Source organism: Serinus canaria, chromosome 1A (assembly GCF_022539315.1).
Source record: "Serinus canaria isolate serCan28SL12 chromosome 1A, serCan2020, whole genome shotgun sequence".
Classification (NCBI taxonomy): domain Eukaryota; kingdom Metazoa; phylum Chordata; class Aves; order Passeriformes; family Fringillidae; genus Serinus; species Serinus canaria.
Genome location: NC_066314.1, coordinates 56,149,834 through 56,164,835, shown reverse-complemented (window position 1 = coordinate 56,164,835; position 15,002 = coordinate 56,149,834). Strand labels below are relative to the sequence as shown.

Below are 15,002 nucleotides of genomic sequence, written 5' to 3'. Positions count from 1 at the left end.
CCTGCCCATGGCAGGGGCTTGGAACTAGATGATCTTTAAGGTCCTTTCCAGCCTAGGCCTTTTTATGATCCTATTTCTAAGATCACAACTCATAGGAGGAGTCATATGCAAAAAAGTTACATTTTCATATTTAATGACAACTTCCTGAAGCTACACCCTTGGGAAATTGAGATATTGTCTTCCCTGAGCCTAGCAACTGTATCCCAAAGCAAAAATATTCAGACAGATATTTAACAGCTCTCCTGCTTCACACAAACCCAGAGGGTTTTTTTGAGGGCTGCTCAATAGGCAGTGCCCTCATGCTTTAACTTCCCAGTCTGTGGTCTCCCTGGTCTTTTCAAAGACACCTTCAAGGCTGTACATCACTTCAGTCACAAACCTTAACTCCCACACAGTGTAGACCTTGTGCTAAAACCAAATCCACTCTCTAAAACAGAAGACCATTTCCTCGGCAACAAAGAAATCTTGAGAATTCAGCAGACTTTGTTCCACTGAAAAACCCACCCCAAAATAAAATACTAAACAGCTAAGCAACCAGAAAAAAAACCCCAAAACCAAATCAAACAAAAAAACCCCACCAACCCAAAACCCAGCCTCCCCCCCAGAAAAGACACAGATGCTTTCAAGGGTACCTAGCAGAGAGCTCTTTCCTTAGGTGAAGTTGCTCTGTCTTGGTTCTCCTCAGGTTGCCTGCCACTCGAATAAAATCCTTGTCTAAGGACTCATTGCATTTTTCCAAAAGCTGGAGTTTCTGGGTCCAAAGATGTCTTTTTTCTCCTAGTTCTTGCTTGAGGGCCTGTGGAATTTTGAAGTTGCCATGTGGTCAGAGGAGGAGCGGAGCCAGAGAATGAGCCAGAGCCTTAATTTACATGGTGAGAATGGAGTTCCCTGCTCCACCAATTCATATCATCACCTACATCCCACACTATCAGAGTCAAGATAAAACTCCACCAGCAAGGTGCCCAGAATCAGCAACAAAAACCATAGCTCTTAAGAGGAAGTTTTAATAAAGATCGTCTTGCAGGAAGCTCTAAAATTGATAATTTAGGCTCCTGCAGCCCTTTCCTCAAAGTACAACTGAGTCCACTGCTACCAAATTGAGCTTATATTACAGCAAAATGAATGGAATAACCAACAACCAATAAAACCTGTTTGCCATACATGCTTAGCAGATGATCTGTGCCAGAGAGGACCCCCACCATGAAGGCTTTTAGATTTGCCTCTGGTTTGTAGGAGGGAAAAGGGTAAAAATTAAGTGTTAGGTAAGACTGAACTCTATTTCTCTTAACAGTGACTTGCAGTATAAAGTCCTGAGAAGAAGAATCCAGTGCTCTCTCTATAACCTTTCTCAACTGAACACATGAAAGAGGGTCCTCAGCTTTTAAAGAATGCTGAATGAGAGTCAAACAGAGGTCAGGAAAGAATGAAGTTTATATTCCTGGGATTTTGCAGCAATTCCAAGGAGAAAACATCAATCTTACAAATACAGGCCACATTATCTGCTTGCAACTTGGAGTCTGATGCTCATGAGCTTCAAATAAAAAAAAATAGCACATCAAGTATCATGCTTTAAAAAAACAAAACAGAAAAGGTAGTTTTTGCTGATAGGGCACCTAGGATGACATGGGATGTGACCATGTGCAACTGCCCACATCCTGAGGGTCTGTTCCTCAGCCAAGGCAGGCAGCACTCACTTGTACAAATACCATGATTTTGACACTTCAGGGGTATAGGCTTATCAGGACACATGTACCAGCCTTAGCTCCCAGTAGAAGGGTGAAAAAGATTGTGCTGTCACTATATATGCTTAGATATATGTATATATGCATACTTCAAGTTGACTTTATGTCTAATATCCTTTAAAAATATTTTTGAAAACACTAAACCCCTGCAAAACATGTCCATAACAGATTTCACAGGATATGGTGGGCAAGGCTTCTAGTGATAACTTTTATTAACCAGCTAATTAAACCTTGGACCATGCACTTTCCCTGAGGCTGGAAGCAGCTACTTTGAATCTCTCCCCCTTTTTGGATCTACCAGTATTCAGTTGCACACACAAAATTTCACACATACCTGGCTTGTTCAGCCTAGGTAAAGATAATTTTTGACATGAAGTCACTTCTCATCCCCCCATAGGGCCCTAAAGGATGGAACCTTTTATTTTTAAAGGATTTTTTTTTTCTTTCTTTCTTGATTTTCTGTTGACTCAGTTTCCAAATACATCACTCTTTAGGAGCCAGAAGAGGATTCATTGGCCACAATCAACTCCAAACCCCACACCACAAGTGTTTTAGTTTCACATCATTAACAGGAATATGATCCCAATGAGAATGTAACTTGAGAAGCATTTTTCAGCTCTGACAGCTTTGCAGGAGGAGGTTTCCAGTCAAGATCAAAAAGCTATAGCAATTCATGAGCCAGCAGAGTCTACCCAAAGTCACATCTGGGTGAAGAGAGTGAGATGATTGCACCTTCTCTCAGGAGAAGAAGATTTCAGTATTTAGCTGAAGAAAAATGATAAAAAAACCTGGCTCCAGGACTGGATGGCCCCCAGTGATTGCTCCAGCCCTGCCCAGGAAGCATTAAGAGGCCCAGCTACATCATTCTGGACACTAGAAGAAAAAAGAGGAGCAGCTTTCTCCCCAAAGAAGCAACAACCTCATGCAGCACATCCCCTGGTGGCACCTGCTGTCACCCAAGGGAGAGGAATTGTGGGGTTTGACGTCCATTAGGGAGCTGGAAAACAGCATTAATCTACAGCTTGGGGTTGTTGGGGCATTCCTAACAACACACCAGCAGAAAGGAGCAAGTTAGAGAAAAAGTCACATCCAATAAGATGCATGGAAATTTCAGAAATTGTGCTGTTACAGGAGAGAGGAGGAGGGAACAAAAGTGTTTTGTGGTGTCCACAGGCACTTGCCACTACACAGGGAAGAAGGGAAGATATTTTTCCCAGTACCTTGAGCAAAAGTCCATGCTTGCAAGCCTCACCAGAGGTATGAGGAGTAGGAGAAATACATTATGCAAGATTAAGTTGTAAAACAAGGTTTTGTTGAAATTTTTCCTCTGGAATATACTCAGTAAATACAGAACTCTTTGCCTTTTTTACAACAAAATCTCTATGGAGGTTTTGATTTGGAAATTTGGTTATAAAGCCTCCTTTACTTTTTGACTTGGTTCATCTTCCCTTTCCTTCAAGCAGAATTTTAACTAAGGGAGCTCTTGCACAGGACAAGCCAGGAAGAGCATAGCACGTAAGTGAACAGCAATCATCCTTTTCCTCCTCAAAAAAACCCAGTAAAGATGATATTTTTCTCCATGCAGCCACCTTGGAGTCAGAGATGGACTCTGATCTCCAGTAATAAACACACACAGCATGCAGCAGCAAGATACCCACCTGAAGTTTTTGCACAGCCCCACTGTTTCACTAAAAGCTTCAGAGAAGCAGTTACTCACCACAAGTTTTCTTTCCCAGGCCTGTTGCATGTCTTCATCAGGATCTTTCACCCATTCTAATGAAGCCATGACAAGCTCCTCTGCTTCAGAGGCTTCCTCTTGCTGAAAAAGAAAATAAAGCCCAAAACAACCTCCCCAAACTCCATAGTTTTTGGTGCTTATCTACAACTCTGCCCAGAATTACTCAGGATAAAAATCAGCATTAGGGTAGGTGCCAAGGGTTCTTGTTAAACTATGACACCCTCCAGTCTCAAACTATTCTTTATTTTTCCAAAAGGAGCAAACAATCTGATTATCAATGCCTGGAGAACTCCTAATTACATTGCTGATCAAAGGCAGCACCCTTATCCACATAAGCTTTGCTACTGACCAGGTTTTTCATGATGGTCTTGAACTTTTCTCCTGCATATTCAGACCCCTGAAGCAAAAGCAGCACTTCACGGTCCAGTGTTTCATCCAGGGATACCCATTCAGTCCTGACAGTCTTTGAAGAGATGGAAGAGCCAGCTAGTTTGTTTTGACATCCCCTTATTGCAAACCAGCAGCAGTGACATTTAGACTTTCCTGAAATACCTCTGCTCTGTATTTACCAGAAGGTCAGAGCTACCAAAACTTGAGGCTTGGAAAAACCTTTTCAAAACCATCACAGCGATGAGGATTTAAAAAAATAAAAAGAAAGCAAGCCAGTCAAGCTGCTGAGTGATGCAGTGTACATGTCCATGCCAGGGTAGGCAAGAGGAAATCAGTAATTAGTTATCTCTATTCAGAGGAGCCCTTACCAAGTGATGAGTAAGCAGAGCCCTTCCTTACAGGTGACTCCAGGAATCCTGTCTCACTGCAACATTTGAAGGGCAAACACAGCGACTCACTGGGGCTTGGGGAGCTGCAATATAGGATGATACCTAACTCTTCAAAGCTGCCTAGCCAAGCCTGCCTCTCCTTTCTGGGCCTGAAGTTTGCATCTACTTGCACGTTTTTGTTGATGTTGCTATATGTGCTCTAGAACTCTTTACAAGTGCGCCTTGTACAAAAGTAAGCAGAAATCTCTCAGCAGCATCTCTCTGCTGTCAGCTGTGCTGCACATAGGGAAGGATGGGACTCCATGGATTGTCTAAGGAAATGGGAACAGAATAGCTCACCTTCATATCAGAACCAAAGCCATACTTGTAGCAGGATGCTCCACCTCAAGTGGTGTAAAACAGCTTCAGCCATACCCTACTTGCAAAAATTATCAGGGGTGGATCATGCTGCTGTTGGTGTTGGAGAATACAAAAACCAGCCTGATTCCTAGATCCCAAAATTAAAAATTCTGAGGATGTGAAGAACAATGTTTCCTGACAGAAACTGGCACCAGTGAGGAAGTGGCAGGAGAAGCTCCTGACAAAGGACCCAGCTGAGCAGGCATAGCTGGCCTGGAGAGCTCTGACAGTCAGTCACTCTATACCATAAAAACCCAGCCCCACTTTTTTCAAGTCAGAGCTTCTGACACACCCCTTCTAGCAGGGTGTGTGTGGAGATCCCTCGCTCAAGTGGGGACACCCCCTCAAAGTTACTCCTCAAAGCTGAACAAAAGCTTTGTCCATGATCACCAACATGGGTCAGTAATAACCAACTCTATTTGACAATCATTAGCATGGAAATTATATTGGTGTAATAGCTAGTGCACTGTACAAGTAGTCATAAGGAAATAATTCTGGTTAAAGTATTTTAGTCTAATCATCTTCTCTTTACATAAATAACTTATTTTATTCATTTAAATATATTTGGTTTGCCATCAGAGATGCTTATCAGAGTTTCTTAACAGTACATTAGATTAGGACTCAACTTTATCAAGATGCTCACTCTAATGCTGAATTTCCTTTCTCACTACAGTCAACTTCAAAGAAAAAGAAGTCTCCTCTTTCACAACTGAAAAAGAATCATTGTTCATGTCTGGTGTAGGCAGCACAAGAAGCAGACTGTCAGTTACTTTTTGAAGCATAAAACCCCTTAGATATTGGAAAACTGATATCTTCTCCCATCCATCTGTTCTTCTGCCAGCTAAATGCATGACTCAAGTTCCTCCAGATTTACTGGGTAGAGGAGAGGGGGGCTTGGAATTGGATGATCTTTAAGGTTCCTTCCAACCCAGGCCGTTCTAGGATACTAGCAGCAAATATTTTATATCCACAAGTGTTTTGCTTGCTCTTCTTTGGACTTTCTCCAAGGTGCTTGGAACAATATTGCAACCTTCTCATTCTGTGTTTACATGCTAGGATTAATGGCTTCAAATTCCAGAGTTATCTAATCATATACAGGCAATGAGTTTGTTCTGCCTCTGCTGATGCAAGACAACTGAGAAGAGATTAAATTAAGCTTTAATCCATACCTCAGAGGACTCTGCAAGCTCCAGTTCACAGTGCAGTGTACTCGTCCCTTCAGGAATATTGCTGTGAAATTCATACAACAATGGCAAACTCAACCCATTCCTAAAAGAAGCAGGAAAAAATACACATCAGTCTATTTTGGATTACTGATGAACTGCCTTTCCTGGGATTTGGCCACAATACTCACGAGATCAGCTCTTGCTGCATGTGTTGGATCTTCTCCAGCAGTTGATTTTTTTCAGCCCTCAGAGTCTGAAACATCCGTGGGGTTTGGTGAGAGGCTGACTTGGCCATGCAGAGCCAGCACAGGCCAAACCCAACCCAACCCATACCTCTATGATTGAGGAACACTCCACAATGGTTAACTTGAGTTCCTTGATGTCCTGCTCCTTCTGCAGAGATTTTTGAGAAAAGAACAACAAAAACATTACATTCAATCCGCCATCACAGCAGTAAAATATATGGTTAAGCTTGAGCAGCAACCTGATTATGACATATAAATAGTTGTGAATTTAAAAGAATACAGCAAGTTACCTTGAATTTTAACTAATAGCAAGCACTCAGATGACCTTTCCTACATAAATTCTGAAATTAAGGAGACAAACACTCTTTTCCAGGTGTTGTACTTTCATATATTACTCGCCTGGTTTCAGGTCAAACAGATTAAACTAGACAGAAGCACTCTAATTTTAATTTAAAATATGATGTATTATATGCCAGCAGGAGGTTTAATCCCAAGTGACCCTTCAAATAAGTTGCAATGTTTCAAGTTTACTTGTTTTTCATGATTAGAGTGTAGCACTCTGTAGATTAAACACAACCTAACAGAAAGGCTGAAAAAGAGTCAGCCCTCATGGTAGGACTGAGGAATTGGCAGAAGAATCACCTTTCTTAGCAATTAGCTCCAGTCAGGTTATGCCAATAGAACACCATTCCAGTAAAAGACACTGCACAGACAGCAGAGAATTTATAAGAGAAAATGGGAAATGAAGAGTAGGAACTCTTGTCCTCTCACACTTTTATGAGTTCTTCCTACTCTCTCTTTAGAAATCATTGAGGTTTTTGAAAGAGATGAAGTGCACAGAAAGCTAGGCAGGAAAAGTGAGGTTATAGAACCAGATTATCCTAACGCCAGCAAGTTTCCACACCACTTTCTTCAAAATTATTCCAACCACTCACATTTATCTACATGTAATCTAGCAGTCTACTTTCAAAATTCCCATTTAGTCAATAGACTAAGAGAATCTTGTTGGAATAAAATGATACTACAGAGCTCACACAAGCTTTGAATCACTCAAGTAGGGAAAGTGAAAGCTACTTCTTTATAAAAAGATTTTAATAAATTTGTGCCCTTAAGCTGCATCTGGAAAAACAACCAACCAAACCAAAACTATTAAAACACTCAGGACAAAGTTATCAGCTGGATCACACTGAAGTTCAGCTCTCGCTTTTACCATTTCAATTCTGCTGCAGCCACTTTAAGGGAGCCCAATAGTCAAATATTTTATCAGGAGATTTATAGCATGTTCTGCTAAGTAGGAACTCCACTGGCATAGAAAGCTCTGCATAATTCATGAATCCAGAGAATGCCAGCACATTTGTATGCTCTTCTAGCTTTGTTTTCTACTAGAAAGTGCATGTTTACAGACATCTGAAATGTTCACTCCTCAGGAGAGCCTAGATAATTGCACCTCAGCAATAAAAAGAAAGATTTCCTTTTCTACTGGGCTCCAAGTCACAATTTCTAATTTGACACAAACAATTTCAAGAAAAGATATGAAGAGAAAGGTCTTCTATAAGTCCCTGTTGAACAAAGTAGCCTTTAGAAGTTTCTGGACATTTTGTCTGAAGTTTGCAAGTTTGTTTTAACAGGTTGTGGCTAAAAAAAATAAGAAAGGCAAGCAAAATCCTGAACCCTTTAATTATGCTGACTCATAGGCAGGTCCTAAAGTAGAGCTCGCCTACTTTGAAGCCATTTATAGGATCAGGTTCTGCAGAGGGAGAAGAGTAGAAATCAAAGAGCCACAGTGAATACTACTGCCTTGCCTTTTTACAAATCATCCCATCAGTACAGAGCAGAAACCTGGGCCACTGGAAGCTGCCCCTGCCCATGGCAGGGTTGGAACAAGGTACCAATGGTACCTTGCATTGGACCTTAATGGTTTAAGGTCCACTGCAACCCAAATTGTTCTGTGATTGTGTGGTTTTCAGTCAATAATGAAGTCAAGGCAACTAACCTGGATTAGGCTTGCCTCTTTATTCACCACAGTGCTCTCATAGATTTGGGCTTGGATCTGGAGAATGAAAAGATCAAAAGTAAACCCAACCATCACTACAGACCATAATAAAAGTCTGTTCCTATTTCCTACTAGGAAGGGAAAAAAGAATATCAATATTCCTGGCTTAGAAAAATCAAATTCTTCTTTGAATCCTTGTGTGGTGTTTGTTTCAAAGTACTGATCTTGTACCCAGCAAAGAGTGAAAACATTCTTTACTTTTAGTCACTTTTGTTTCATCTGTCCAGGTCAATATTTTCAGCAACATCTCTCAAAGCATGACCTTAATGTATTTTCTTGAATACTGAGGGAAAGGTATCAAAAAAATGCTCAACTTGGAGGAAACAATGAAACTGTGGATTGTTTTCATCAGTGTGGTTTTTTACCTCCAGACAGCAACTTGGTGAAAGCTGTCACACTCTCCAAACTACTATTTCACTGCAGTCCTTCAACACAGAGGTTCAGGACTGTTTGCCTTCCAGCAGCAGAAATTCCCCCTTCATTGGACTCAAGTGAAATCCAGGCTGACTTTTTATACCTCTCAGCTTTGAAATGCTTACTTGAAGCTGTGCTGCATTTTTAGACAGCTCCAAAATCTTCTTTTGCAGCCTGTTGGTGTCCGTGCTATTCCTAATAATCTAAACAAGACACAGAGTGTTTAGGCACAGCTGAATGGATTGACAGCTTCTCCTTGAAGAAACCAGGCAAAAATGACATCTCCACCCTCAAGCTGCTGCCTACTCGCAAGCAGTGCCAGCATTTTTGCACATACATTGCATGTGTTTGCCCCACCAAAACTGCTTCTGCTCCTTTCCCCACCCAGAGCACCAGTAAAAGATAAAACCCCTCAAAATGGGATTTATCACCAGTGCCAGACCTGGAGAGCTAAAGAAAAGTCAGCCCTGCAGCATGAGAATTGTTTTCAGAAAGATGTGGTTTAACAGCAATTTGGACTAAGGAGCTTTGCAGAAAGACTGATCTAAAGGTGCTGATTTTCTTTACTATCTTTGATTTAACCTGTTTCTCCATTTCCCCCTGAAAAGTCTGAAATACAGTCTGTAAGCAAGCATTAAAAAACTACATCACCTGGTTTATAAAACAGTTGCTCTGATGCAGTAAAAAAAACCAAACAAAAACAACAGAGAGAAAGAATGAACAGCTCTTCTCTGAATAAAAAACAAGCTTAGGGATTCTCTGCTTATGGAGCTGCATTCCCTAAAGAAACTCCTGTAGCTCCTTGGCCAGTGTCAATGGATCCATCTATGATGAGAGATCCCACCTACTGCATTTTAAAAAATTGTTTTTGTTACTTATTTTTGGTGTTACAGCTCTATACATGATTTGGATTTAAGGGAGGAAAACAGAAGTGAATACGAAATGATAACGTGTTGGATGGAGACTGTTTCAATATAGAGTTTGTCTGTTTACAGCTGTGGGAAACAGAAACACATGGAATTTGCCTATAAATCTTGGAAAAAAGGTGGTGGTGGGGGAGAAAGAGTTTGTCTCTGTCCTTCAGCTTCCCTAACCTCATATCCTTACTCACCCAGCAAGTGGAAAATAAAAAGCACAGTGCAACCTCAAGATATAAAGTTTTACCACAAATCAGCCTTTCAAAGTGTTAGATATTTTGATAACTTAATTAGCATGCAGGGCTTCAAAGTCTGACAAATATTTTATTTCTTAATGGCAAATTTTAGCTAGACAAGAACATGTCAAATCATGACTTATTTTACCTCTTCCTGGAGAGAAGTAACTTTGATGTTGAGAGACTGATTTTCTTTCTCCTGATCAAGTTTATGGGAAAAAAAAACAAAACCAAAAAAGAAAGAGAGAAACAGAAGAGTTGTTTTTAGCATGTAAGCAACAGATCACAAAAGCATCCACAGCTGTGGTGCTGGAGAACTCTCCCCTTTTGTGTGTTCTCTCTTTGTTTCAGAGAACACACCGAAAGGGGAGAGCTGAGGCTGGTGCAGCTCACGAGCCTTCACTAAGGCACAGAGAAGGCCTTTCTTCTGATTTTTAACAGCCTGAGCAGCCACACCACTGTTACAGCAAGGTGTGGGGTGCTGTACAAGGGAAACAAGAAGGAAGAGCCCCTACCAGCTGTCTGTTGTGCCAAAGAATCTGCTCTCTTTCCTCTTCTGACACCTTCAGGTTGTTTCTTGCTTCCTCTAGCTCTTCTTCCAGGGATTTGGCTTTCAACACAGAGTGCTGGATACTGCACAGGGGGAGGCAAATCCAGAGAAACTTCAGCCAGTTAATGTTGGTTGTTTAGATAGGCTGGAAACAGTATTTTTAGAAGCCACCAGGGACTTTACTTTTTGGCACGACACTTAACAGAAAAGCATCAGTCAAGTTGAAGCCCATCATTTCTGTCCAGGAAGCAAAACTCATGGTTCTACTTCCTTTTTATCACCCTCTTCCAGTCTTGAAGTGAGGGATGAAACCCCATCCGAGACAGGTGGATGCAAAAAAAGCTATGTCAAATATGTTCAAAATTTAGCCCCTTACAGTTAAATATAGCAGGTTACCCAAACACAATTTCATCTTTACAACACTTCATGGCTTACAGCTGAATTTCAATTCAGTATTCAAAGATGAGCTCAGCACCATTTCCTTACCCTAATCTGATAAGCCCCAAACCATCAATTAAAGCAACAGGCAAGGCCCTTTCCCAAGCTAACTTGATCCTACAGAGCATCCCAGAGCAGGTGGTCCCACATTAGGGCACACACCCCCTGCCAGCTACCCCAGCACCCTCTTGCCTTAACCTCCCCTGAAAACCCTGGGAACAGCTTTGCAGCTGAACAAACCATATCACAGTGTAATTCATTAGGCCAGATGAACACAATGAAAAATGGGCTTGTACTCCTGGCACTTATATGTCCTCAGGCTACACAAAGGCTGAACTAGTGACACAATTCACCCCAGTCCAGCAAACTGTGGGAAAATATAAAAAGTGCAGCAAAATAGCTTTTAGACACACATTTCCCCTCTGGCAACAAGAATGTGGTCTAGGATTGGAAGCCTTCCAGCACTTGGCTCTTCTCTTGGAAATAGGATGCCTTTTTAAAATAGATATATTGTTATATTCTTTGTTTGCTTTAGCCTGAAGTTCTCCCTGTGTGTCCCCACACCACCACGTGCTGCAGGAACCTGGCTCTGAGAGGAATGATTTTCTAAGAACCAGGAGGGACAGAGCAGGACAACCAAGCAAGAAGGTTAAACCTTACAGATATTGCATGAAGGTAAGAACAAGGGTGAGGAGAAAAGCATGAAAGCAAGGCTGGAAGATCACAGCTCTGCTCATGGCAGCCTGGTGCCATCAGAGTCCCCTACCTTTTTAATTGTTGATGTAGATGCTCATTATCTGCCAGCAGCTTGCTGTTGGTCTCATCCAAAGCTTCCATGCTGAGCTTCAGCTTGTTGTTCTCTTCCCGAAGCTTCTGGTTGTTGTGCTGCAGGTCCGCAAGGCAGGTTATCAAGTCAGAGGTCTCCCTGTCCCAGCAAAAAAGCCAAGGAAGAGTGAGAAAAGTCATTTCATCTACTTCAGACTTTTAAAGCATCCTACTGCACTGATTAGAGGTGAGAGGAGAGCCCACAGAGGACTTGTGATGCTGCAGTATCCAGTCATTTGCTCTGCACAGAGATAATCGAGCAGCTCCAAGTCTGTTCTCCAGTTTTATGGGCATCAATAATGTGGTCTTGTTCTCAGGGGTTCCAGGATGAGGGAAGAGACGAGAAAGTTGACTCCATGTATCAGAAGCTTGATTTATTATTATATGATAGACAATATATTAAAACTATACTAAAAGAATAGAGGAAAGGATTTCACTACAAGGCTAAGCTAAGAATAGAAAAGGAATGAATAACAAAGGTCTTCTCTCAGACCAAGACCGGCCGGACAGCTGACCGGTGATTGGCCCTTAACTGGAAACAACCAGATGAGACCAATCACAGATTCCCCCCCTGTTGCATTCCACAGCAGCAGATAAGAATTGTTTACAGTTTGTTCCTGAGGCCTCTCAGTTTCTCAGGAGGGGAAAAATCCAAGGAAAGGATTTTTCATCAAACATGTTGGTGACATCTCACCCTTTTTATTTTAAATAAATTAAAAGGAAAAATGTTTGCAATTTCATCTGCTGGACCAAGCAGAGGAAAGAACAAGCACCTGAGAGGCTATGTGTTGCCAATCAAAATATCAATCAAATAATGGTGTGGAACCATCAGGGAAATTCTTTACCTGCAAAACACCAAATTCCATCATATCACCAAAACAATCTCAAGATAGAAAAAAATACAAAAACGATGCAAAGAAAGTTCATTGCTTCAAGTCCAAACAGCTAAGTTTCAGGAAAAAGTCCAAACTGAAGATGTTCCTCTTTGACATTGCTGAAAGTCCCTTTTAGTCCTGGAACAGGCTTGCAAAAGAGTTGAAAGAGCTAGCAGCTCAAAATTTTTTTTTTTTTTTTTGTCTGAAAGAGCAGCAGCAGAGAGGGGCCACTGAGACCCTGCGGTGGCCCAGGCCCTTCTGGAAGGAACAGGGACCCCAGACCTGGCTCACAGAATGGTGGCCCAGGTCCTGACGGGGGAAGCAAAGCCCCCAAACCCAACAGGCGCTGGCCGGGAGGCCCTGGCCCAGGGAACCGAGCCAAACGGCCCAGACCCGGCCCGCGGAGTGGGCTCTGTGTTCTCTCAACCTGGCACCCTGCTGCCAATGCCTGGGCAGCATGAGTGACCGAACGCTTCATCCCCGCTGAACCGGTGCAGACCAGCAGCTGTGGAAGAAAAGCTTTCCCAGGGATCAACACCCCAGATATGGGGGTGCTTTGTCCCCAGAGCAAGTGAGTGATGATCACTTTCCACTGTTTCTCCTGCCTCTGCCACACAAATGCAAAAGATGTTCCCTCTTTCTGCCCCTCGGTACCACCCCCTGCGGGCTGGGGACCAGAGGCAGAATGCTCAGGAGCCACCTCCCGAGCGCCAATGGGGTGCGCAGGGGGAGTCAGGGATTCCAACCCCCAGCGGGAGCCCCCGAACCAAACCCTAATCGGCCCGCGAGAAACACTGAGTTTTAAGGCAAGCAGACGGGCTGAGCCCGCAATCAGCTGTCGAGCCACAACCCCCCACGGAGGGGCAGGCCGGAATCCCCTTCCCCTGTCCCAGCTCCCCCCGCAGGGGCAGCCTCAGGACAGCCCGAAAAGCTCGGGGGGGAATCCAGACTGATCGCAGGCGCCGCGGTGGCCACCGCGGGTGGCTCCGATGATGGTTCTGCTTGGTGACTCTCAAGCCCAGCCCCCTCCACCGGCGCGGCAGCCGAAGGCGAGGCCGCCGCGGGGGTCGGTGGGGGCTGCAAAGCCAGAGGGAGCACATTCCCCACCGGGCTGGGGACAGCAGCCGCGTCTTCTCCGGGTTCCGGAAGCTGCAGCGCAGACGCAGACAGCAAAGCCGGCGGAGCCGACACGGAAGGCGGCGGGACAGCCGCAGGGGGCGGCAGGGGCACGGGGCAGGTGCCCAGCGGCACCGCCTGAACTGTCGTCCCACTGTGCTCCGGGAGCGGCAGCGCAGTCACGAGCTCTTGGTGATCACTGTCGAGTGTGTCGCCTAGCAATTCGGGTGAAGCCGTGGGAGGCGGTGCTTCTGCCACGGGAACGCCGACAAATTCTGCTGGAGGCGATGGGTCCGATCTGGGCTGAGGCGGTGCCGCAGGAGGGGCCGTGGGGACTGGCACCTCCTGCAGGGTGGGCTGGGGCGGGGCCCGTGGCTCCGGTTCAGGTGACAGAGCCAACCCACCTCCCCCCTGAGAGCAGCGAGTGGGGGGGAAAGCGGTTCCGTCGGAGCATGCTCCAAAGGCGCAGAAAAAAACTTCTTCTGCCGCGGGCAAAACTTTGCCCGCCCCCCCCCCGCCCCGACTCGGGGGGGCTGGGAACCTGCAGGCAGCGGATTTGCACAGGCTCCCCTCTTTCCAGCTTCAGCGAGAAGGGAGACATCCCCCTACAATTGGCAATCCACTGATATGCAGATGCTTTCCGTTTCAAAACTGGGAAGAGAGTTCTGAATGACGGATAAAGCCGAGGAAATCCAAGTCCCCAGTAAAAAAGATCTCTGATAATTAATTCCATGCATTCCCAAACGTATGAATCAAGGGCATACAGCACATCAGTGAAAAAGCCATGGTGTTTTGCCCACCTGAAAAACTCATAGAAAAGTGTCGTCAGCATAAGAATGCTGTCCTCATCACCCCATTTTTGCCAGAGGCCGTAAGTTTCTCCTCTGAGGGAGAGAATGGAACCTCCACCTCTGTAGGCACCCTTGTCCAGATCCGAATCTGCCTTACACAAAGGGTAGCATTTTCAGGAAGGGCAGTGTAAACAGTACCTTGTGACAGTGTCCTCTGGGCTTCAGCAGGCTGCTCTGTGCCGCGAAGACACCCGGACATCTTGTCTCGGAGACTTTTCAAAGGTTCTCTCTGTGGCCAGCCTTGGCTGTGAACTCCGTCCAATTTCAGGATCTTTGGTTCTTTAGCTCCTGGCTAGAAGCCACTTCTGTGGTCACCCGTGTAGGTGACCATCAATTCCAAACACTCGGGGTTTACCTAAATGTAGCAATGCTCCTCTGGGCTTACCAAATGAAGAATTCTTCTTCAATCAGTGTCCAATTGTGGTGATTTCTTCACTCGAGGCACCATCTGTCAGTTCTGTCCTCGATGTTCACCTTCTGTGGCAATGTCCCTTTTTTCACTCGGGGCTCACCATATGTGGTCTTGTTCACAGGGATTCCAGGATGGGGGAAGAGACGAGAAAGTTGACTCCATGTATCAGAAGCTTGATTTATTATTATATGATAGACAATATATTAAAACTATACTAAAAGAATAGAGGAAAGGATTTCACTACAA

General features: G+C 44.1%; 1 protein-coding gene across 1 annotated transcript in view; it reads right to left on the bottom strand.

The window, feature by feature from the left end:
• The window catches only part of IRAG2 (inositol 1,4,5-triphosphate receptor associated 2), a 32,569-nt gene extending 19,505 nt beyond the window's left edge, over positions 1-13,064 (bottom strand). The window contains exons 1-9 of the mRNA XM_050969870.1: positions 11,444-13,064; positions 10,205-10,322; positions 9,838-9,888; positions 8,063-8,119; positions 6,158-6,217; positions 6,013-6,077; positions 5,828-5,927; positions 3,460-3,561; positions 633-796 (exon numbers count right to left, since the gene is read on the bottom strand). Of these exons, the coding sequence (XP_050825827.1) occupies positions 633-796; positions 3,460-3,561; positions 5,828-5,927; positions 6,013-6,077; positions 6,158-6,217; positions 8,063-8,119; positions 9,838-9,888; positions 10,205-10,322; positions 11,444-11,643 (917 nt within the window). The 5' untranslated portion in view covers positions 11,644-13,064. The remainder of the gene's footprint in view (positions 1-632; positions 797-3,459; positions 3,562-5,827; positions 5,928-6,012; positions 6,078-6,157; positions 6,218-8,062; positions 8,120-9,837; positions 9,889-10,204; positions 10,323-11,443) is intronic.
• Positions 13,065-15,002: the final 1,938 nt, after the last annotated feature.